The sequence below is a fragment of the Sordaria macrospora genome, chromosome 5, assembly GCF_033870435.1.
Source record: "Sordaria macrospora chromosome 5, complete sequence".
NCBI lineage: Eukaryota > Fungi > Ascomycota > Sordariomycetes > Sordariales > Sordariaceae > Sordaria > Sordaria macrospora.
The window spans coordinates 1,990,118-2,013,990 of NC_089375.1; the positions used below are offsets into that span (position 1 = coordinate 1,990,118).

The 23,873-nt window shown below is 52.7% G+C and overlaps 5 protein-coding genes and 1 non-coding gene across 6 annotated transcripts; 5 read left to right on the top strand and 1 right to left on the bottom strand.

Moving 5' to 3' along the window:
- Positions 1 to 246: 246 nt before the first annotated feature.
- SMAC4_08794 (uncharacterized protein) lies at positions 247 to 4,086 on the top strand. The gene is made up of 4 exons (XM_003345392.2): positions 247 to 1,035; positions 1,106 to 1,402; positions 1,457 to 3,331; positions 3,387 to 4,086. The coding sequence occupies exons 1-4, from the start codon at positions 930 to 932 to the stop codon at positions 3,644 to 3,646; spliced, it is 2,538 nt and encodes an 845-aa protein (XP_003345440.1). The 5' UTR covers positions 247 to 929; the 3' UTR covers positions 3,647 to 4,086.
- A 213-nt stretch (positions 4,087 to 4,299) lies between these two features.
- On the top strand, positions 4,300 to 4,373 carry SMAC4_13810. Its single transcript has one exon. It is a non-coding gene; the product is annotated as a tRNA-Asn (tRNA).
- Positions 4,374 to 7,651: 3,278 nt separating this feature from the next.
- Positions 7,652 to 10,464, top strand: SMAC4_08793 (uncharacterized protein). Its single transcript, XM_003345391.3, has 2 exons — positions 7,652 to 9,078; positions 9,476 to 10,464. The coding sequence occupies exons 1-2, from the start codon at positions 8,235 to 8,237 to the stop codon at positions 9,979 to 9,981; spliced, it is 1,350 nt and encodes a 449-aa protein (XP_003345439.1). The 5' UTR covers positions 7,652 to 8,234; the 3' UTR covers positions 9,982 to 10,464.
- A 3,350-nt stretch (positions 10,465 to 13,814) lies between these two features.
- On the top strand, positions 13,815 to 16,282 carry SMAC4_08792 (uncharacterized protein). Its single transcript, XM_024655579.2, has 3 exons — positions 13,815 to 13,895; positions 14,050 to 14,619; positions 14,678 to 16,282. Exons 1-3 carry the CDS (start codon positions 13,892 to 13,894, stop codon positions 15,901 to 15,903), a joined length of 1,800 nt encoding a protein of 599 aa, XP_024511454.2. The 5' UTR covers positions 13,815 to 13,891; the 3' UTR covers positions 15,904 to 16,282.
- Positions 16,283 to 16,546: 264 nt separating this feature from the next.
- On the top strand, positions 16,547 to 18,505 carry SMAC4_08791 (uncharacterized protein). Its single transcript, XM_003345389.2, has 2 exons — positions 16,547 to 17,360; positions 17,510 to 18,505. The coding sequence occupies exons 1-2, from the start codon at positions 17,111 to 17,113 to the stop codon at positions 18,289 to 18,291; spliced, it is 1,032 nt and encodes a 343-aa protein (XP_003345437.2). The 5' UTR covers positions 16,547 to 17,110; the 3' UTR covers positions 18,292 to 18,505.
- Positions 18,506 to 21,372: 2,867 nt separating this feature from the next.
- SMAC4_08790 (uncharacterized protein) lies at positions 21,373 to 23,280 on the bottom strand (the record flags this gene model as incomplete). Its single annotated transcript, XM_003345388.1, has 1 exon — positions 21,373 to 23,280. One exon carries the CDS (start codon positions 23,278 to 23,280, stop codon positions 21,373 to 21,375), a length of 1,908 nt encoding a protein of 635 aa, XP_003345436.1.
- Between the last annotated feature and the right edge of the window lie 593 nt (positions 23,281 to 23,873).

Genomic DNA, 23,873 nt, shown 5'->3' on the forward strand with positions numbered 1-23,873 from the left:
TCTTCTGTTTCACCAGACCCTCCTCACAGAAAAGGAGTGATACGCACAGGCCAGATAACCACCAAGTCAACAGCTATTGCGAACGAATAAGACGCTGCCATGGTCTGTTTAGTCGCTTCAGCTTCCAATTGGACGCTGCAGGGCCCAAGCGCGCTTGCCAGTCGCTGCATCCTGTCGCTACAGCAGTCGCAGCGCAGTGCAGCGGGCAGTCGCCAAGTGGTGAGCTCCTTCTCCAACGACACTGTGCGTTTATCTGCCTCGAGTCTTTGGGCTGGCAGCCCACTTTGCTCGTTGGAGTGCCAGTGCTTCTTACGCGCATCATAACCTTGGTTGAACCACCACAACCGCGAATCCAGGGACTTGCCATCATCTCTTTTTTCTTTTCACGTCTTCGCTTTTTATCCGATGTCTTAGCATACCCAAACGCAACCAGGGCCTTTTTTGCAGATCAGGGTCATACTTCCCGCTTTTTCAAAGCCGCCGCGGATCAATCGACGGCGGAACCCCCCTTTGTGGCTTTCACTCTCTTCTAATACCAGGGCACCACGGCCAGGGCACACGCAGATACGTAGCTAGACGAACGACGGATCGCATTCGATTACACTACGGCGACTACGACCTCTCGATTGCCCCAACTGCTGCCACTTCTTGCTTTGCTTTTCTAGCCTCGAACTACGCAGCCCGACTACCTACCACCACACCGCAAACACCGATTCGGGGAGACGAGGGTCCACGCGGTCCCTCACCAGCTCAGCACTTGTTGACGCTGTGCGCTCTGACGATCGTCCCGGCTGGAATCTCCCACGTCAATCGCTTCCGCCCCTCGATTTGCTTAGCCGCCGACCGGCCAACGTCAGCCTCGCTTCTTGCTTGTCGCGATAGCTTCACAGGTTTCGTCTGTCGCTTCGACCAACGACAACCGCACAACTATGGGCACCAACGGCGTTCATGTCTCATTTGGCGCGGGTCATGAGATGGGCGGGGTAATGGGCAATGGCTCTGGTCAGCCGCCCGCGACCGAGTATACACTCCAAGGTTAGTCAGTCGATTCAGGAACTAAAAACCAAAACTGCTCGGTCATCAAAGCTAACGCTCCGTCATACAGGTGTCATGCGCTTCCTCCAGACAGAGTGGCACCGTCATGAGCGCGACCGCAATGCCTGGGAGATCGAAAAGCAGGAGATGCGGGCGAGGATAGCGAACCTCGAGGGTCAGGCCAGGAGAGCAGACGCGACACAAAAGGCACTCAAGAGATATGTCTCGATACTCGAAAAAAAGGTAAAGGAGCAGAGCGCTGCTCTAAAGTCTGGTGGTAAAGAGAAGGGAGTTGAGGATGAGGCCGAGGCGGAGGATAACAAGACCAAGCTTGACCGGTCCGCCCTCATACAGGAAAAGCTGCGCCGTAAGCACAACTTTGTTATCCTGTCTGTTAGCAGGTTCTGACATACCCTCACAGCAAACACAAAACTCTCTGGAGCCCCTAACGAAGCTGAGAACGTCGAGATCGGTCCTCCAGACGACGAATCTGCGCGCAACGAACTCAAGACTTTCCTCGATCAGTGCCAAGCTGAGTTTACTTATTTGATGGTTACACCAGCAAACCCACAGCCACCACGAGAATCCCCGCCCCTGCCTATCCTAGACGACTTCCGTGAGGGCGAAGCCTTGAACCAGCAGCTGGAGCAGTCTTACCAGCGATCTCAACAAAGTCAAATTCGGGACCTGCTTGCCCAGCAAGCTGCTGCTGCTAATGCCACTAATGTTGCCGCTGTGCAGAGTCAGCAGCAGCAACCGCAACAGCAACAGCATGCAGTCGGCCCACGACCGCAGACCAACCAGCCACCGAAGGGATATGGCGAGCTAGCGCAAGGAGCACCCATGGAGCGTTCGTCTAGAGGACAACAGCTACACGATATTCTGAAGAGTGGTGAAACCCCCGACTGGTCAGCTTCTATGCAATCTCAGCCAGTCGAAGAGCCAACTTCCGCACTCAGCAAGGCGCCTCCGATGGTTAGGGGAGATGGACGTGAACCGGCTGTGCCAAAGTCCGCCTCGACCACGGATGCATGGGACTTTAACGAATCCAACTTCCAGGATCCTAACGCGATGCCACAGCCAACCCCGCAACAGTCATTTTCTAGCAGGCCTGACACCGATGCCTTCCCTAGCGCCGAGAACCTGACCAAGTCTCCTAACCGTGGAGCGCTCTCCCACCGAAGAAAGAGCTCGAGCGGTATGGCGCGCAGGAGGAGCGCAGAGCACGAGCTCTCGCTTGGGTCTCTTCAACAGAAGGCAGAGGGTACAATGTTCAAATTCCGCTTCGGCTTGCGTGGCCATCTGGATGTGGTACGGACAGTCATCTTTTCTGGCGGCGGCAGCCCTGGCGAGCCTGAGATCTGCACAGCGGGAGACGACGGCTTGGTCAAGAGGTTCCACATTCCTGACAGGCACATTGGTCAACGAAATGCTGATGGAGATCTTGATGTTGCGGCGGACTTTACACATCGCGGCCATAGTGGGGCTGTGTTGTCTCTTGCGTCCTGGTCGCCATCCCCCAACTTCTCTACCGGCGGTCGTGCTCAGGGTGATGGTTGGATCTTCTCTGGTGGTCAAGATGCCACGATTCGCGTATGGGAAAGAGGAAGGGTTGATCCCAAGGCCACCCTAGATGGCCATACTGACGCTGTCTGGGCGCTTTGCGTCTTGCCCACAAACCTGGGTGCCATTTTCGGTCAGACCAACAGCCATGGTCCACCCGATAGGATTCTGTTGGTATCTGGAGCGGCGGATGGTACTGTCAAGGTGTGGGCTGTCAGTGCACCTCCTCAACTCACATCTCCTCAACCAGGACCGGGTCGTCGTGGGCCAGGTGGACGTGTCAGGGGCAACTCTATGAGCTCTGGCTCCGCATTCCCCAGCTCACCACAGCCGACCACGGCATCCAACTCGCCCTTCCACCATACGCTTGTGCATACCATTAAGCGGGCCAACTCGGAGGCAAGCCCGACCTGCATCACTGCCCTCAGCCCCAATGGCGAGACCTTTGCCGTCAGCTATGCGGATGCCGCCATTATTGTCTACGATACCCGTAGCGGAGAGGAGATTGGAACGATGGCAAGCTTGGATACATACGACGGCACCAACAACACCGCCGTGAATGCTGTTGTAGCGACAACCGTTGGATTGGATCAAACACAAGGCCCCGGTGGTGAAGATGAAAGTGGTGGCGGACCTACGGGAGGTGGTCGGTCGATGGCGGGATCTGGCGTGGAGGGTACCATCATTTCTGGCCATGAAGATCGCTACATTAGGTTCTTTGATGCCAATAGCGGTAAGTCTGTTGTCTTATGGAAACAATATGTGTCCAAAACCTAACTCTTTCTCAGGTCAATGCACATACAACATGCTAGCCCATCCAGGGTCTGTCTCCAGCCTTTCCCTCAGCCCCGATGGCCGCGAGCTCGTCAGCGCCGGTCACGACATGTCACTGCGGTTCTGGTCCCTCGAAACAAGGTCATGCACGCAAGAGATGACTTGCCACAGGTCGATGCGCGGTGAGGGTGTTTGCGCCGTGGTATGGAGCCAGGACGGAAGATGGGTAGTTAGCAGTGGTGGAGACGGCATGGTCAAGGTGTATGCGAGGTAGTTGCCTGTCCGCGTCACGCTTCGAGAGGATGGGGATATATGACTGGGGCCTTCTTTTGGCACATTGTGTATAATGAATCTTTGCAGGGAATTCGGGGAGCTGGATGGGAGTAGGGGGGTTGGTTGGTTGTGTATTAGCTGCTTCGCTTTTTTCATCACCTTCTTTTCTTTCTTCTCTTCCTCTTCTGCCTTTGTTAGTACCACACGCACACGCGTGCTCGCGCTCATTGCGCGTTCGGAGCCCGCCGACTTTTCCTTTGTTAGCTACCTTACTGAGAACATCATCATTGCTATACCACATTTCACACGCCAATATGGAGAGAGGAGCATCAAGCGGATTATCGTTTTAGTTGCTTTAGGGGGGGGTGGGAATGAATGGATGAATGGGCGAAAAGAACAAGAGATGAGATTTGATGATGGAATGAAAGAAGCGGATTATTACCAGCAGTTTCTGCAAACAGTTCGTCATCGTGGAGTGTGAACATGTTGTGAATACCGGTGAAGATTGAAGAGTAGGTATGCGAGATGGCTGTGCGAGATGGCTGAATTAAATGTATATTGCACTTTGGGTGCTGGGTGCAAGATGCTGTTTTGGTGGTTCATAAGGCCAAGATTCTGAGCACTAACCATTAATCAGGATTGGTTGCAATTCAATCCCTCGTGGCGCAATTGGCTAGCGCGTCAGACTGTTAATCTGGAGGCTGTAAGTTCGATCCTTACCGAGGGAGGTTGCGAGAACCAAATCATATCTTTTTATTTTATTTTTTTCTCTCAGTTGGTTATTCTCATCGCTTTCTTTTTCTTCTGCTTCTTTGTTACATACCTTATGTTCGTGTGGAATGTTCTCGCGGTCTTTCCGAGGCTGATCGTTATTTGCTTACATCGGTGTTCTTGCTGTGGTGATTACTCGATGGTTCCCTATTGGCGACATGTTTTGCACATCACTTCATCAACATCCAACAACGAGCATACCTTTCCACCAAGATAACAAACAAACTTTCACCATGTAACTATATATTTGCAATTCAAACTATTCGGTTTGACACTTTCGTTTCTCTCCCTCGCGCATTCCCCAACCCGAACAAGAATTTCTACTAAACCGGTTCCTCGACGGTTCTTCTGCACGGTTCCTCGAACGACCAGCGGGGTACTGCACCTCACGACATCCACCCATTCCGTCGTCAATCGGCAAACCTCAAAAGCCACCAGTTAGCCAACGGATCTGCATCCCGTCCGGTAGCATTGCCGCGAACCATGGATGGCGCAAACAATAAGTATGAAGTGGAATGGCTTATTGTAAGCGTATCGGGCGGGCTACCGAGATCCTGACCGGGGTCGTTCGCTTGCCTGCTTTCCCGCCGTTGGGCAATCGTGTCTCTTCCGTCCTCGGACTCGAACGTCGCGAATAGATTGCGTGATAAGATTTGATGTACCCCTCTGTTTACGTCGCAATACACACAACCCACAATGGCGGGGAGGGAAAGGCGTGAGGAAGAAAGGTATAAGAATGGGGGTATAGTATAATCTCTTCCTTTGGTTCAATGCAACTGGAATGATGTTGATTGCTGCGAATGTCTCCGAATGGTGTCTTGTACTGTACTATGTAGTGGGACCTGCTTCATAAAGTAGGTGACGATGGATGGTAGTGTAGTGGCCGCGCTTGGGAATAACGAGCGCCTCGGGGGAATAAATGGTTTAGGTTAAGGTAGATAGGAAGACGAAGCGACGGTCAACTCTCGTGAGATAATGGAACTCGGAAAAGGCCGACCAAACTACGAGATCTTCAACCAATCGCGGCGCATCGCATCTCGCTTCAAAATCTCAACGGTCAAGATCCAACGGTCAAGCCACCAAGCCCCCAAGCTTCATTCCGTCATCGGGGACCACACTTTCGCACATCGCACACTGCACTCGCAACATCCGTCATCGATCCAAACACTGGTACCGACCGGCAACCACAAGACGTGGTGTGGTGCAGATCTGCCGGAGCAAAGAGGCCCCACGTGGTAATATAAAGGTACTGTAGTGTCCATGCATTCGCTGTCGTGGTACTATACAGTACGAGGTGGTATGAACGCCATTTACCCGATTTGCGAAAATGATGGAAGTGGATTCGGATATGGCGATTTACGGGAGGACAGGTGGGTGGTTGGATCTGGATCTGGAAGCGACGAGATTGGGGTTGTTTGGATAGATTGGGAAGGAGTGAGGGAGTTAATGAATCTCGAGGCTTCGATGGCGTCAGTCGCCTTGCTCCTTCTCTCATATCAACTTCAAGAGACAGAAGCGAGACCGGGCACTCAGTGCGTGAGCCATGCCGACATTCACGGTTGACGGCACCTTCCAATTCTAGTTCAAGCCGCTTGCCGAAACCTCCTTCGAGAAAAACACAGCCATTCTGTGAACAAAAAACAGCAATACATCAATCTCGTCGGAGGGCACCGACCGAACCGAACCGAACCGAACCGACCCAAACCTTTTCCATTTCCTTCTTCGAGTTCAATTCAATCCTCCCGTCGTCAGCCGTACGTGCAGCTGGAAATGTCGAGTGAGACCAGTTCAGTTCAGTCCAATTCAGTGCCTGTCCGCCTGGCTCTTCTCACTCTCAATCAAACACACTCAGCGTCCCTCGCCTCTGAAGTCTGAACTTGGAATGTTTGACTTACCTCGACCTTGCAGATTGTTTCGATTAGAAACTGAACTCAACTCCGAAACGAAACCTTGGAATGAAACACCAGAAGGAACACCGAATGGATCGAGTAACACCCCTTGTCACCCACGTTGATGCCTGCGGCCCGCCTCCCTGCCTTGAGCATCGTGCCCTGTCGTCCTACACTATTCCCTTTTTTCTTTCTCTCTTCTCATCGGCGGAAGCGGAAGCACAGAAAGAAAGTCGTACAAACAAACAGCGTGTTCAGCCGCTGTCCGCTGAACGGCAAGCTTGCTTGCGACTGCAGACATTCTGACATCCTGACATCCTGGCACATACGTGCAAAATCACGTATTCATCGAGACGTTCTCCGGGTGCGTAACCGCTACTTTACTCTACGTAGGTAACTTTATGTCGTGTCGTCGTGTATCTAACCGTCCTCAGGTGAGGGAGTTGTTGATGGCTCTCTGCGAGTTGCCGTTCTGTCGACCTGTCGACCTGTCGTTCACGTAACGTCGGGTTTTCGCCTCAAACCGGCCAACCTACGTACCAACGAATCAACCAAATCAAACCAACCAACCGACCAACCAAATCGGGACGGCAACGATAGGCCATGGAGATTTCAGTGCCTGTCTACCATTTTGCTTTACCGGCATAACAGATATACCCTACACTACACTACACTACACTACACTACACTACACTACACTACACTACACTACACTACACTACACTACACTACACTACACTACACTACACTACACTACACTACACTACACTACACTACACTACACTACACTACACTACACTACACTACACTACACTACACTACACTACACTACACTACACTACACTACACTACATCCAATGCAAGCCACTCCGTCTCGAATCAACGCAACGCAAAAGATGGGTGAGGCGGACGGTGTTGAGGTTGAGTGGCTGGCAGAGGGGAAAAAAGGTGTGGTGTGTAGGACTATAGGTGGGCGATGGCCAGAGAAGAAAGACCGTGGCAGAAAACGGCGCGGGCGACGTTCGAACGTCCAGCCAAGCACCACCACGACAGCCGCCACTATCTTCAGGTAAAGTAGTTTCCATATCCTTCATCCGTGCCGCGTCGATCCAACCAACACAAGAAGATGTGTAACCTCACTCTTTTAATCTCTCCCCAACGAGCCAAGAGATGCTATCGCGGAGAGGCTGCGACGTAAAGGGACGCTGCCAAGGCGGCTCTTCATAAAGTGAAGGGCATCCACTCGCTCGTTCGGAATAGGCTTCATGTCTGAACCTTCTCACGGCATGCCTACGCTAGTGTAGGCATACATATCCCGTCCTGGAAAACGCCCTTCTTCATCTACACGCGTCTCGTATTGCAGGGGTTTCAGAAAAAGAAGCTTCAAGACCCTTGGCTCGCTCCATTCGTTTCCCTGAGTCCTGTGTCACCCGAAGCAGTGTGAACTTCGAACTTTGCGTTGTTGTACAACACGGTGTACGGTGGTAAAGGGCTGTATTGTACTCCCCAGGGGTTGTTGATTGGATTGACCAAGCGGTTAATTCACAGCTTCTTTTTTCTTTGTCCCGGAAATAGAGTGCAGTGGAAGAATAAAGTGCGGACTCGGAAAGGCACAGACTGCGTACATGCGAGAGGGACCTTGGAGCTTCTTTGACTGGATGTCAGGCTCCCGTTGAGGTCACATAGATAAGGTTCTTCGACCCCGGACAGTTTCCCATCGCAGGCATAGTCATCTTCCAGAAGTTGCCCCCTCCTCCTTTTTTTGGTCGTCCGGTCTTCGGTCTTCTTCCCTGTTGTTGAAATTCCGTCGTTTCACTCGCTTGCTTCGCGCTGGTTAGTCGTTATATAAGTCTCGAGGCCCGTCAACTTCTGGAACCATCACCCCTCAACGCCGTCGTGTCACAACGCATCTTTGGGTAGTCAGTCACCATGGTAGCCCTCACCAACCTCCTCCTCACTACCGTCCTCGCCTCTGCCGGCCTCGGTTCCGCCCTGCCACCACGGATCGGCAACACCGTCATCGAGGCTCGGGAGCCGTCGGAAGTGCCGCCACTGCCACTCAGCAGCCGTAAATATACGGTCTCTCAAAAGCACAATCCCAACTACAAGTTCAACGGTGCCGTCTCCGTCTACAAGACCTACCTGAAATACGGCGCCAAGGTGCCCGACTACCTCGTCCAAGCCGTCGCCGTCCACTTTGGCGTTTCCACCGATGACGTCCTCAACCGCGTCTTCACCCACTCCAAGGCCCCGGCGCCAGACCAACGCAGACGCAGAGATAGAGGCTCAGCAGCCGCCGTCCCCATCGACAAGTACGACGTAGCCTACGTGACGCCCGTCTCCATCGGCACGCCCGCGCAGACGTTGAATCTCGACTTCGACACGGGCTCTTCGGACCTCTGGGTCTTCTCCAGCTCCCTCCCCCTAGCGCAAATATCCGGACAGGAAGTTTATTCACCCAACACTTCCACCACGGCCAAGCTGCTCAGCGGCGCCAGCTGGAGTATCACGTACGGCGACGGGTCGGCGTCGAGGGGCAACGTCTATCTGGATCGTGTGACTATCGGGGGCTTGGTGGTGCAGGACCAGGCGGTGGAGACGGCGCAGCAGGTCAGCCAGAGCTTTACGGCGGAGACGGCGATCGATGGGTTGGTTGGGTTGGGGTTCTCGAGCTTGAATACTGTCAGCCCGACGGCGCAGAAGACGTGGTTTGATAATGTGAAGAGCAAGTTGGATGCGCCGCTGTTTGCGGTGGATTTGAAGTTCAATGCTGGTGAGTTGTTTTCTCTTTTTCGGTTTCGATTGACTCGTGGTGGTGACTGGTGGGGCTGGACGGGGCTGGTGAGGATTGGTGGCTGTGAAGTCAGCCGGGCTGGCTGTCAGATCGGTTCGGCTCGGATTGGTAGGGCAGGATTGGATCACACTTGGCGATCTGCTTTGGCTCCTCGGTCCTGAAGATGTCCACTTTCTTTATATATCCCTCTTAAAGTCGGAGGGTATGGAAATGTGTCGTCACCACCCGGGGAAGTACCGGGGTCCTCCAACACTCCGGGGTTCCGAAACCGGAATCGCAACAATCTGCCGGAGCTCGGTGACCTTAACCGAACAACCATGTCGTAGATCTGAACCCTATTTCGTCCCGTCACTAACAAAATCATCGTTCCCAACAGCCGGTACATACGACTTCGGCTTCATCGACCCAGCCAAGCACACAGGCAACTTCACCTACGTGCCCGTCAACACCAACCCAGGCTACTGGACCTGGACGTCAACCGGCTACCAAGTCGGCTCCGCCCCCTTCGTCTCGCAGCCCATCGTCAACATCGCCGACACGGGCACCACGCTCGTGTACCTGCCCAACGCCATCCTGCAGGCGTACTACAAGCAGATCGCCGGTGCACAAAACAGCCGGTCGTACGGCGGGTGGGTGTTCCCCTGCGCAACCACCATTCCGGATTTCACCTTTGGCGTGACGGCCGATGCTAAGATCACGATTCCCGGACGCTTCATCAACTACGGACCGGTGACGGACGGGAGCGCGACCTGCTTTGGTGGCCTGCAGAGTAGCGCGGGGGTGGGCATCAATATCTTTGGCGACGTGGCGCTCAAGGCGGCGTATGTGGTGTTTAATGGAGGCGAGACGCCGACGCTGGGGTGGGCTTCCAAGCCGGTGTAGGTGTAGCTTGTAGGTGTAGGTGTCTTGGCTTTGACTGTTGGCGGTTGACTGCTACGTGTTCAGTCTGTTAGGACGAGAGGGGGGATACTTTGCCCGGAGTTAGCATAATCTTTCTAGTATATCGAGCAGTATCTATTTAGCCGGTCAGGGGCGATCTGTGGGTTTTGGGTCCTTTTGGGATGCCGAGATGCTTGGTGGTCTCCGATGTCGGGGTGTAATGTTCTGAGTTGTTTGGTGCACCGGATATAATCCAACAGTCCATCTCCATCGCGTATGTATCCAGCGTCAAGGATGAATGCATTCTCCTCGTATCTGTTCCTGCATTTTGACGCGCGGCCGAGGACGGAGTGCCACATGGATATGGAGGAGATGACCATGCATGTCTTGCATGTGGTATCCGGACTTGGAACTCCAGATGGTGACTCACATGTCTCGATGTATCTTGACATTCCGTCTGACTTTGTCGTCGTTACCAAGCCGTTGGTTCACACGAACCTCGCTCGGCGCCATGCCAAGCTGATCTTGGCTCCCGCTCTCGCCTACGTTGATGTTGGACGCACATGCGCCGAACGTCGAGGCGAAGGAGTCGTAGCGCGGCCCAAAATGGAAGCCAAGAGATCGGTTTGAATTTGACAGCTTCGGATGACAAGTCGTGGCGCGGCAACCAACCAACTAGTCGGGATAGCTTATTTCGACAACTTGTCTGTCTGTCCATTGTCGACATGAAGCTGCTGCATCACCACCAACACAGCATCACCACCCCTTGCTTTGGTGTTGTGGTGCACAAGAGTCATGTATGTCTTGGCACTTGATGATCAGATCCATTTGAATTCCGCCCATGTGGCGTACAGCCGATGAGGACCGTGTAGGACCGTGTACAGCCGGCATCGTGTCGACGGAACGAGACCGCTGATAAGCAAAAGTCGTGGGGAAAGGCCAAGGGATATGGAATAGATGAGAGTCGAGTCGCCGCCGGATAAAAGGTTTAAGAGGGGACCATGGGCAGGCCCTTGTGCACTCGTGGTGATTTCATGAGTGGGGTTCTTGGCATCATGATGGAGTCGGATCCGATTTTTCTTTTTCTTTTTGGTCGCTTGCCGTCGAATGGATATGGGGCGTTCCGGGGAAACTGAAGATCTCGAAGAAGTCTATCGAGACGGGAAGGCAAAGGACAGAGAAGTTTAAGTTGGCATGGCATGACATGATGTCGTAGGATGGCAACGAGATCTAATAGTGTTGATCGTGAATCATCATCCCGTCTCTAGCCGTTCTCTTTGGACAATGGACGCTTTCCATTCGGACTGTGCTGGTGAAGCTTTGTGAAGTCTTTGAGCCTGTCGACCGCGGAGAAGGGATTGCCCGTCCACACTGTGGTCGGTTGATGACCTTCGGCGAATGGAAGGGCCGAATAGTTTTGATGAGGTAAAAGGTGAGGATCTCTTTCGCGCCTTTTTCTTCTTCCAGTCATGTTCCCCGGCACAAGAGAGAGCTGCTGCTCGCCATGCGAACACCGTGACCGGCACACGGCACCGGCCGACCCTTGCTCCGCCATGTCTTTGCATGTTGGAAAGGGCAACTCGAACGGGACAGACTGAATGGCAAAGCGCACCAATAATGGCATTGTAATAACACCCCGCACTCTTCAATGCTTGTTGCTCTCGCTCAAAGTTCGGCTTGAAAGGGTCGACGGCATTAATCAACCGGTACAGGCAGGGAAAATGTTAAATTGAAGGGTCAAAATCGGTTAGGGCTGACAACCATTGTCTGTCTCCACTGGAGGCACCCACCAAAAGAAACACAAGAGGAAAAGATGCGATGAACAGATTTGCAATTTGTGTGTGGAAAATCCAACATGTCGGACTTGTTGAATGCAAGTCACGGGAAAGTGGGCGGGTGGAAAAGGCCTAGCACTGGGAGGAGCGGTCGTGGAAGACGGGGGGGTTGTCAATGCCAAGAGATGCGGCCGAGGCAGCCTCAAGAGAGAAGTGGATATGCCAAGCCAGACCAATGTTATTCTCCCATTGGCTCACAGCAAACTGGCACTGCACTAACAGAAAGCCATCGTGCAGTAGCGCCCTTTGCCCCTGAGGTACGTAGCACTTCGTGACGCAACTCGGCATTTGCGTTAACGTCCGGTGTGTTCCCGCCATTTGCCCAACCCAACCCTTCAGTATTCATCATTGTAACCGGCGTTCGAACAATGTTGGTTTCGCCATTCAAAAAAGAAAAGAAGCTGACCAACAGGATAGAACAGACGTCACAAATCGAAGGTGGAACGGGATCGGGTCATTTCATGGCCAGTCCTTTTAATCTTCTGGAAGCAAGCCGGGGTCCCCGCGATAAAGAAACAAGGAAATATCGCACACAAAACCCGACGCTGTTGGTCATCTGCGAAAAAACCAACACGCTCCCCATGTTCAACGATACCGACGCAGGAATAAGCTCATTGCGGCATGTCCTATAGCAGTATAAACTACAATTTCCAAGCAAAATTGTGAGACAGGATGAAGCCAGCCACGCCAGCGTGGTGCGAGTAAGGTAGTACGTCCAGACTCCAGTCACCAGTGCGAGCCCGCTACTGTTAGCCGACAAGTGTGGATATACAGCGCAGCCGCTTCTTACACAGGCATCACCCATCATGCGAGAAATAAGGTATGCAGCTGTCGCGTGCAGAGTTTCCTTTCCAGTTGCATATGTACGCCAAGGCGTCGACCTGGACCAGGACTAGTCCAGTCACTGTCATCCCCAACGTCGAACGAGTGGGATAAACTGTGCAATCAGAGACGTTGATTGTCAGCCCATGTCCGAGATCCGGAACCACATCGTTCTTGATGGTCTTCCATTACATCAACGGTGATCAAGATGACTCCCGTCGCGGGCGACAAAAGTGGAAGGCAACAAGTCGTATCGATGCCCGTGTCGCAAAGCAGAAAACAACCTCGGGGTTAATCCATACAGTATCCATCCGCCATCCAGTCAGCTACCTAGTCAATTGGCTTCATCCCCAGCAGACTTCGGGTTCCACGGATCCACGGCATCTCCAGCGATCCATTTGGCTTTCTGTCGTCTCCATCAACCCCATCGCCGTCCGTTGCTTGCTCAACGCTAATTCGACCGTCTCTTCAGGTGACTGTGTCCCCCACCAGGACAGACCAACGCCGGCTGGCCTGGACGTAGACGGCAAATGGTTCCGGCTGTGTGGTCTGTGATTTGTCAATCTTGCCTCAGTTGGGTGGAACAGGCCCGAAGACTGTCGAGTGATTGTCGGTGAAAGGGCGACTCCGTCAACCGATAAGGACTCTGCGAAACAGTCAAACGGCTCGCGCCTTCCCCGGCCTCCAGACCCGGCGCCGCCAGTGGGAAGTTGCTACGGTGCTTCATGCCGTACAAGGAAGGAGGATTGAGAAGGAACCACTTTCCACCACCTGCCAAGCCCCGGGAATCAAGGACATCCCACCGACCGGCCGAGTGGTCTCGGTGCTCTCCTTCCCTCTTGCGGTGGTGTCCCTTGCTGACAGTGCTGACAACATCCTCTTGCTGGTTCACGCCTTCCTGTCGCCCCCCAGTCGTGCTGTCTAGCCCTCGTCGAGCCCTCGTGGTCGCGTGCGCTCGATGTGACTCTGCTCAATGAACTTCGTCTCGTTTTTAACTCGTCGTCTCCCCCGCGTCGAGTCCATGTTTGCTTCCCCAGCTTCTTTGTGAACCCTCATCCCCCATCTCGAGTCTCGACTCGACTCATTGTTCATCTCATCCGAGTCACCGTCTTTGACCAAGTCAACGGTCCTTGACAGGCTCCCCATACCCAGTCTCAAAGCTCCCGCTCCCCTGCCCACAACAGAGGCCAGAGGGCAAAAATTTTACTGGAGCGACTGGAGACAGCTTACGAGATAACAACACCAAAAATTCCACAATGAGTATGTTCTTTCCATGTTTACCTATATATACACGGTTGCTTCCGTCGTGCCGATTTCCGAGTGTTACCTTCCCTTGGAAACTGCACCTTCCCCAGATCACTACCCATCGCAGCAGACTTGAAACCATCAGACTGACACATGGCAATCACTACAGCTACGACAGAGATCGTGGCCGCTGATAGCAGCTCCAACTACGACTTGGAGAAGCACAACACGGCCAGCTCCCAGCACAAGCACATCCCCATCGAGGAGGACTATGAGGGCAAGCCCACCCAGGAGGAGCTCGACACGCTCCGCCGTGTGCCCGGCAGCCTCCCCATCATTGCTTATATGATTTGCATTGTCGAGTTCTGCGAGAGAGCCTCCTACTACGGTGTCCAGCCCCTCATCAGCAACTATGTCAACCGTCCTCTGCCTGAAGGCGGCAACGGCTGGGGTGCTCCTCCCCGTGGTACTCAGATGACGGCCGGTGCCCTCGGTATGGGCCAGAGTAGCGCCAACGCCGTTACCCAGTCCTTCTCCATGTTGGCTTATGCCCTTCCCCTCCTCTTCGGCTGGATGGCCGACGCCAAGACTGGCCGCTTCAAGCTTATTTGCTGGGGTGTCGTTGTCTTCGGTATCGCCCATGTTCTCATGGTCGTTGCCGGTGCCAAGAACCTCCTTGCCAATGGAACCTCCAAGGCTCCCTACTTCCTCTCGGTCTACATTCTGGCCATTGGTGCTGGTAAGTGAAACCTCTATAGATCGCTTCCAATGACTCCCTGCTAACTGACTCCTCACAGCCATGTTCAAGCCCAATGTTTCTCCCCTTCTCCTCGATCAGGTTGCCAACACCAAGCCCATAATCAAGGTGCTCAAGACTGGAGAGCGCGTCATCGAGGATCCCGAGGCTACCACTGAGCGTGTCATGTTGTGGTTTTACCTCATGATTAACATTGGTGGTTTCATGGGCGTTGCCACTGCCTACTCCGAGAAGTACATTGGCTGGTGGCTCGCCTTCCTTATCCCTCTCATCCTCTATCTCCCTCTTCCCCTTCTTTTGTGGTTCCTCCGCAAGCGCCTTATCCTCCACCCTCCCGGCGGTTCCGATCTCCCCAACATCTTCAAGATTCTCGGTATCTGCTTCCGCCGCGGTGGTCTCAAGAAGTTCGGTCGTCACGGTTTCTGGGAGTTGGCCAAGCCTTCCAACATTGCTGCTGCCGGCCTTGAGGGTGTTTACAAGATTGAGTGGAGCGACCAGTTCGTTGAGGATGTCCGCCGTACATTCCAGGGTACTGGCATCTTCTGCTTCTTCCCTATTCAGTACCTCAACGACAACGGTCTTGGTTCCGCCGCCTCTTTCTTGTCGACCATGTTGAAGACGGATGGTGTCCCCAACGACGTCATTTCCAACTTCAACTCTCTCAGTATCATTGCCGCCGCTCCCGTCCTCAACTACGGCTTGTACCCCATGCTTAGACGGTTCAACATCCACTACGGTCCCATTGCTCGTATCACCACCGGTTTGGCCATGTCCTCCCTCGGCGGTATGGGTTATACTCTGCTCAACTATTACGCCTACAAGAAGTCTCCTTGCGGCGAGTACGGTTCCAGCGACTGCAAAATTGGCACCGGTGTCGCTGACATCAGCATTTGGTTCTTGGCCATCCCCTTTGCCGTTGGCGGTATTTCCGAGTTGTTCGTCAACGTGCCTGCGTATGGTATTGCCTACTCGCGCGCTCCTGCCAACATGAGAGGTCTTGTCTCGGCCATCAACCTGTTCTCCACGGCTGTGGCCTATATCATCGGTCTTGCCTGCTCTTCGGTTGTTACCGATCCCTACCTCACCTGGATTTTCGGTGGCCCCGCCATTGCTGGTGGTGTCCTCACCGTCATCTTCTACATCACCTTCAGGCACATCGACTCGGAGGAGACTGTCTTCTCCCAGAGAGAGACTATTGAGGCTGCTCCTTCCGAAGACTCCAGCAGCCAGAAGGCGGCTCCTCCCACCTACGACGAGAAGAACTAATAGCACACTTGTGCATGGGCTGAGAGGTGGTCACCCTTGACCTCGTCGACTTTTCTTCTGAGTGCGATAAGCGGGTGGTTCATTTGAGATGGACATATCGGTAATTTCGGTGGGATTTGTATTATTTATTTTGCGATGATTTGGATGGTCGTACTTGGCACATCTTGCATGGTTGCATGATCGGTTGGATGGGTTCGGATATTTACGGGCATTTCACGTCATGAAGATGATCATGATAAAAGGACGGGCCATTTGGATGCAAAAGATTTGGCTGGTCCGAGGATGAAACGACCGCACATGTACATATATAACTAATGATACCAAAGAAGAACGAGCTGTTTCACAGTACCTTTCATTTTCGCTTGGGTGGTGATGTTGTGTCTCATGTAATTAAGCGGTGTTGCCAGCCTTGGCATCCTCTTAAACGAATCCCGGTTCGTCCGAGGATGTGACGCTGCGTCGCATTTGTGCACCAGGAAGATAATACTCGGGGGGGATAGGTTTAGTTGGCTGGGCCAAGGCTCTGTGGGGAGGGGGCAAAAAAGGCTCGGCCAGGCCAAGCTCACCGCAACCCCCCGAGTATGCAGGGGACGAGCAAAGGAGATTGGCAAAATGTAGCCATGCGGCGAAGCTGTCACTTTTAAAGCTCTGCGCCGCATCATAAGCCTACAACTGGACATATGGAGGAGGTTGACCGAAAGCTTGGCACAACAAACAGCGCGCTTATCACCTTCGAGTAGCACTCGAGTATGTACTCGACTGGAGGACGGGGAGCTGAAACTTTAAATCCCCGACTATGCTCGTCTATGGCCAAGCCTTGGGGGCGCAAGACGCTTCTACTCGAGACGGAAGTATGTAAGAACGAGGCTCAAACTTGATAACCAATGCCAGTCGGTACCTGCTTAACCCCGATGCAACCAACCCAAACCAGGGCAGCAGACCAGCGCAGATGTGATGGCGGTTATATTACAAGTCGACGCCACGAGCATACAGCGGCCGCTGGGAAAATGAGCTGGACCGCTGAAAGGGATGTAAGTCGATGTGACGATAAAGACTTGCTAACCCGCATCCCCTTCTCTCGCTTCCCTTTTCTCCCCGTTTCGCCTCTCGCTTTTCAATCCTTGTTACACAGACAGTCATTTTCTTCAATGCCTGAGATAGGCATCCTGTCTAGGCCCGTTCATTGACCGGCTTCAACTTGTTCACGATGCTTTCCTTCGCCTCTCCTCTCCTTGTTACACTCGTTTTGCTGCTCGTACAAAAACCGGTACAAGTATCAGCCGCAACGCCAATAGCCTTCATCAACCCACCTCCCTTCAGGCAGGAGGACAACAGCAAGAATGTCGTGTATAAAATTGGGTCGACCATGAGGTTGCAGTGGACTGAGGATACGGAGGTTAGGTCGAGCTTGGTGCTCTATCAAATACCTGGGGATGGGGCGTTTGAGTATGTTGCTCGTAGGTGTTGATTTTTATTTTTATTTTTCCCTTTTCTTTCGCTTCGAATCTACATTCAGCGATGAACAGGTAGAAAACGACAACAACAACACGATGATAATGTAGAGGACAACTGCCAGTAATGCCAACACTCACCTTTCCCTACACAGCAAACCACGTCCAGATAACCGACTATGATTGGATCGTCAACACCGCCAAAAACCTTTCTTCCAGCAACGTCTTCCAACTCGCCATCTTCTTCAACGGCTCCACGACTCCAAACGCAATGAGCTCTTACTTCAACATCACCGCCGCGTCTTCCTCATCTTCACTGAATCTCTCCGCTGGAAGTCTGCCAGTGACTACTTCTGCCTCAGTCCTTGATTCCACAGCTGCTGTAACGACCGCCGGTACTGGTGCTGGTACCGCGCAAGCAACGGCATCAGTGAGCACACCAACACCGCCAGCCAGCACGGACGCAGCAGGTATCGGCCTGGAAAGTAAAGAAGACGGCAAAAAGGGACTGTCGACATCCGCAGCAATCGGCATAGGCATAGGCGTTTCCGCCGCCGTCTTCCTCCTCATCGCCGGCGCTTTCGCATACTGGATTCTCAAGGTCCGACCAAGACGGAACTTCAACAATGGACCACTGGCGGAACTTCCGCAGCCGCAGACACCGCACAATCACATGGCCATGAGTTTTGGTGGTTCTACCACGATGGTTATGACGCCCGATAACGCTTACGCAGCAGGGAATGGGAATGGGAACAACAACACTTGGAACGGAAACGCAGCGAATACTGCGGGAAGCATGTATCAGACGAAAGATATCTTTGGGGGAGAACTACAGGGGAATGGACCGGGGAGAGGCGGGGGGACGTCAGTTTATGAAATTGGTTCATCGACGGGGAGCGCTTTTGCTTGGGATAGGGCGAGGAGGAGTAGGGGTTGAGAGCTTGAGAGGGGAATGGATGTGAAGTAGAGACCGGCCAGGGGTTATACCTAGAAATTCGGGGGAAGGAAGGAAGGACCATGAAGTGAAGGAAGGAGTAGACAATGATTCAGTTCCGTGTGTTGATGACGAAATGAATGAAAAGTGGATGATGGTGTAATACCATTCGGACAGGAATAGGAAAGAACATAATATCATATATGGCCAAAATCAGAGGGAAGGTGCGATCAATAAGATAGGTGTTTGATGTAGCAATTTTGGATCCGATGAGATGCATATGACCCCTTTGAACGTTCAATTCTACGCCGCTCCAAATGTGAAGCACAATTGGAGTATTGGTCAAACATATGGAATAGGACAAAAGAAAGAACGAAAGCTTTTAACACTAACTCACCGCCCCGGTCAGGTCAGGGGACTGACATCGCCGACGTACCTATACTACATACAGTGCATACCTACATCTAATTTACCCGGCGTTGGCAGTTGACACTAGCTCTCATATAGGAAGAAGCAAAACCAACCATTCAGGGGCAGACGCCACGAGCAGCGGAGCCAGCCGCTGCATCAATCTTTGAGCACATGGGAATATTGTTTGATTTGAGCTGAGACCTGATGCTACCTACCTACACTGCTAGAGGACTAGCCTCATATCCAGCCTACCTATTACTACCCTACCGACCTAGGTACCTACCCTCGTCCCTGACAAAATTGTTGAGACTCATTTGGTCTATTCATTTGGCTGATCGCCCGCCAAGGATACGGCCAGAGATCTCAAGAATTATGTCCTGGGCGAGCTACCTTACCTCGAGCTTAGGTACCTACCTTATGCAAATGCGCAACAAAAGACATGTATGTCCCTTCGATTTTTGTTTTTCGGCTTTCCGTTTTTTTTTTTTTTTTTTTTTTTTTTTTTTTTTTCACTTTACTCAATCTCTGATAGACCCGTCCTCTTAAGACAACCACCAGACGGGTTCGGGTTCGGGTTCTCCTGTGTGTCGTCGTCGGGACAAAACGAGGCTTCATCCAGCTTCATCCTCACAAAGCTCTAGGTAGAGGTTAAACCCGTGCCGCCCGCCCGCATTTGAGTTCTGTTTGTTGGCAAACCAACACGGTTTTGACTTTTGTGTGCTTTTCATTTGGTATGAAGCGAAAGGAAACGGGGCGAAACCAATTCGAAACGAAAGTATGCTTTCTCTCCTCCACACTCGATCTTCGGCACCGTCACTACCACCACCACCAAATCTGTCGAGAACAACAACACGGATAACACTCCTTCTATTGCTTGCTGTTGTTTTGAACCACCAGCCCGTACAAGTATTAGCTACTGCTGCTGCTGGTAGCGGTAGCGACGATACGCCAGGGATGATAGCCTTCATCAACCCGCCTCCGGAGGGGAATAGGAATGACGAGAGAAATGCCGTCTATCCGATCGGGTCGACGATGTGGTTGCAGTGGACCGAAGACCGGATGGTGCGCTCGTCATTGGTGCTGTACCAGGTGCCGCTGGCGGAGGGGGAGGATTTTGAATATGTTGCTCGTATGTGTTCTGCACCCCTCTCTCTATCTCTATTCTTTGGATATAAATACGGTTCATCATAAAGAGTACGGGACGCGGTGGTGGTGATCATGAAATCCTAAGAAATAGATGGACAACAACTAACACTCTCGCTTTCCGCCGCCGCCTGGATCAAGCAAACCATATCCAACTAACAGACTACCTCTGGACCGTCAATACGGCCAAAAACCTCTCCTTCTCCAACGTATTTCAATTCGCCCTTTTCTCCAACGGCGCCACGGTCGCCGACGCAATGAGCCATTACTTCAACATTACCTCCTCCGCGCCTCCTCCCGACTCAACCACCACCACCCCAACCACCAACGCTGACCAAACAACGACAACATCATCACCACCATCTGGCGACAGTACGGAAACCGAGGGCGCACCAGCATCAGGAAAAGAATCAGGAGGAGGAGGAGGAGGAGGTGATGGGGGTGGTCCTAGTATTGCCAACCGCATAGGCCTCGGCATCGGCATCGGTGTTTCCATCATTCTCTTCCTCGTTGTAGCCGCTGCTCTGGGATATCTCTTTAGAGAAATTGCGCGGCGGAGGCGGCGGGCGAAAACGAATAACAACGACAGGAACGGACCAGACTCGGGGGGGAAACCTCTGCCACTGCTCCAGCAGCAGCAGGAGCTGACTATGACGCCCGCAAACGGTGTCGACTACTATGCAACAGGGAGTCACGAAGGGCAGCAACTTGTCCATAAAACAAGCGTCTATCAGTCCAAGGATTTCTTTGGGGGAGAGATGCCGGGGAGTAACTCGGTTCATGAGATTGATTCGCAAAGTGGTGGTGGTGGCGGTGGTCCGAGGCAATGAGAAGGGGACGGGATAGCAGATGAGAGAATGGAATGGAAGAAGATGTAAAAAGAGGCCATGGACACAAGGAGAAGATAGAGAGACCAGCGGCGCCAGGTTGGGATTATGGGATTTGGCAGTAGGTGCGGTGCGGTGCGGTGCGGTGCGGTGCGGTGCGGTGCGGTGCGGTGCGGTGCGGTGTAATGCGTACAATAAAACGCGGTTCATTAATGAGCCTTGATGGAACAATATCTCTGCAAAGTAAGAAAGCCGACAGTGATACAAAATAAACAATCAGCAAATGCCACGGAGTAAAAAGGGAACGGGAATGCGAAAGGATGCTTGGAGAAACAAAAGATGTAAAAAGAAAGGGAAAAAAAACATACAACACCAGGGATTCGCTGGTCGTCACCGACCCAACTACTAGTCTGGCCCTCACTGGCTTATCTATGGGAGAGCGGACGGGATCCCGAGTTTTCCAGTGGGTATGGTCGTATGTGCTTATTCCATGTCGATGTGGAGTTTATAACCTATGATCAACGCTTTTCCCGTGATCTCCAGCCGTTTGCCTTGACCACCACCATAATCAGTGTGGCCGGCTCAGTGCCTTCAGTCTCTCTACCCCTCAGCTCTGTTGACATCGAGGTCGAAATCCTTCAACTGTCCGAACGCCATGATAATACCAATCCATCCCCGCCCAGATCCCCAAGTTTACAAACCCCTAAACCAACCTCAACAAAGGCCACGCCCTCCTCCTCTCCCTAACCTCCTTAATCGCAGTCTCTGCCTCCTCCCCCGTCTCAAACCGTTCCGGCCACTCCACCCCCGGAATCAACCCCCTCTTACTCCTAAGCAAGAAAAAACCCATCCGTCTATACGTCGGCAACCCGTCTTCCCCTACTCCCAATGACTCCACCAAAAGCCCATGCATCCACCTTGTCTGCCTCGCCTCGCCTAGTCCCACCAACCTGATCATTAGGACACCCACTTTTTCTGGTTTAGGCGGAGGGCTGAGTAAAGGTCGATCAAAGTGTACCCACCACGCAGACCGGCGGAGAAGTTGCGCATGGTGCTTGACGGTTCCAGAAGATTCGGCTTTGGCAGCCCAGTCGGAAAAAACTTGGCCCATGTCAATGGCGGTGATGCCGTCATAGAGAAGACCGCGGAGGATGAGGGCTGAGCGATCGAAGGCCGTGTAGTCGGTTTGTGTATGGCTAAGAGGGACAATCTTCTCAATGACGATCATGTCCTCAACCTTATCACTAGGTTGCGTAGTAAAACAGATGCCGAAACCGAGGTAAGAGGGACAAGCGGCCCATGACCAGGAGGGGTAGAGGTTTAGGAGTTCGGTTGCGCGGGCGTTGAACTGGTCATCTTCAGAGGGCCAGCTTTCTGGGTTGGGAATGGAATCAAGTTGGTAAGTCTCGCGACGCCAGAGGAGGTGGCGGATGAGGTCGCGCTTCCAGAGGCCGGCTATGCACCAGTCGATGTTTTGCTGATTCCGACCTTGTTGGGCTTTGGCTTCAAATCGCTCCCAAAAGCGGTTGAAGACGCCCCTCAGGGCAACCAACTTGTCGGATTGCTGCGTCAGCTGGGTGGTGGTGTAAATCTTGACGACCGTGTTCCAAATCTCATGCGGACTCAACGCCCCACTAGCGCTCTCCTTATCCTTTTCAAAAGTGGTCATGAGGTCCGGATGCTTGAGGTCATAAAAGGCCTTCCTGGAGGGAACCGACTCAGAATCAAACTGCTCTCTGCATTCCCAATATAGTTGCTGACCAAACTGAACCGTTCTTGCAGACAGGAAGCGCTCCTGGTAACACCATCCTCTTGTGTATAACGGTGCATCTTGGATCTGCTCCCGCCAGCTTCCGTCTTCGATGCATCCCCAATATGCCGTTGAACCATCATCAAACTTGCGAGATAAAATGCAGGGAGAAGTAGTCGTAGGATCGCGCTTTACTTCGAGTCCGTCGGCGTGCTTCCCTAGTACATTGGCAAGATTGAGGTAACCATGGGAGTAGATATCCTGAATCATTGAGGACTGGACTTTCCAATCTTCCAGATCATCCTGGATGATACAAAAGGAGTCGATCCATATGTACCGAACACCAAGGGCGCGACAAACGACCACGACGTCCTGGTAGACCTTGGGCCAGTCCTGCGTAGGAACCGTATGGGAGTAAGCGGCTTTGTTATGCCTCTTCAGACTAGTCTTTGGTGTGTCCGCTGTCCATTGGTAACTGATTGTGTTGCACCAGACCTTGTTTACTCTGAAACCCTCTACTAGACGGATGGGAGAGCTATCGTCGAGTCCGACGTCGACTAATCGTATTGTCTGTTGAAAGCCAAAGATGGAATTCTGGCCGGAAGTGGCTATCTTGCAGAACTCATGATTTTGCGTGCACTCGTCCACCCATATTCGCAGCTGTTCGAAGACGAGAGGGTCAAATGTTGTGGGTGACGTTGGCTGAACCACATCGACGTCCATGAGTTCGGCGTCTTCAATCCCCTCGGAATGCGCCGGGGGATCAACTTCTTTGAAGATCCAGCGGCGCGGGTTTGCATCACCGGATAACACCACCGGACTTGCTCTGTAGATGGTTAACCCCCTTGTTTGAATCCCCATCTATCTACGCTCCCCTGTTGCCGTCAATCCCAAGGAAACAGATCGAAAGTGTTGGTTTGGGTCATGCCGGGGCACGTAAAGGGAAAGACTGTAGCGGAATTCCTTGTTGAGTTCGAACCAGGCAGGGTAGCCGTGTCGGTTAAACTTCAACGATCCGGGCAAAATGCATTCCAGAAAAGCTCGGCATAGATGACACCCATGCGTTGTTGCTGAAGCATCGAGCTCCTCGACGCTAGGCTCGCACATTTCCCCTTTGGCGTCCACGAATTTGCCAATCGTATCTCCGTCCCAAGGCCATGGTCCGGATGGAGGAAACAGGTGTTCGCAATTTGGACAGAGCATGTTGAGCTCTTTTGGCCAGAGTTTGGTGGAGGTCATGGTAGTGAGTTTTGTCGAAACAGTTCTGGTGGTGAGGGGCTTGCTGACGCACGCTATCGCGGGATATTTTCTGACACAAAGCCACCCGGTAGCATCAAATCGGATACCAGGAGCTATATTGTGATAAACTTAGATCTTTCCGAATGAACACTTGTTGCTTACATGGAGCCAAGCAGTGCCGAGTGTAAGACGGAAATGCAGACCGCGATCAAGAA

Coding starts and splice junctions, on each gene's coding strand:
- SMAC4_08793 (XM_003345391.3), top strand. CDS start 8,235: ATGGTAGCCCTCACCAACCTCCTCCTCACTACCGTCCTCGCCTCTGCC. Junction 9,079..9,475: donor GGATTTGAAGTTCAATGCTG/GTGAGTTGTTTT, acceptor CGTTCCCAACAG/CCGGTACATACGACTTCGGC.
- SMAC4_08792 (XM_024655579.2), top strand. Junction 14,620..14,677: donor CATTCTGGCCATTGGTGCTG/GTAAGTGAAACC, acceptor GACTCCTCACAG/CCATGTTCAAGCCCAATGTT.
- SMAC4_08791 (XM_003345389.2), top strand. CDS start 17,111: ATGCTTTCCTTCGCCTCTCCTCTCCTTGTTACACTCGTTTTGCTGCTC. Junction 17,361..17,509: donor GGCGTTTGAGTATGTTGCTC/GTAGGTGTTGAT, acceptor TTCCCTACACAG/CAAACCACGTCCAGATAACC.
- SMAC4_08794 (XM_003345392.2), top strand. CDS start 930: ATGGGCACCAACGGCGTTCATGTCTCATTTGGCGCGGGTCATGAGATG. Junction 1,403..1,456: donor CATACAGGAAAAGCTGCGCC/GTAAGCACAACT, acceptor ATACCCTCACAG/CAAACACAAAACTCTCTGGA. Junction 3,332..3,386: donor GTTCTTTGATGCCAATAGCG/GTAAGTCTGTTG, acceptor ACTCTTTCTCAG/GTCAATGCACATACAACATG.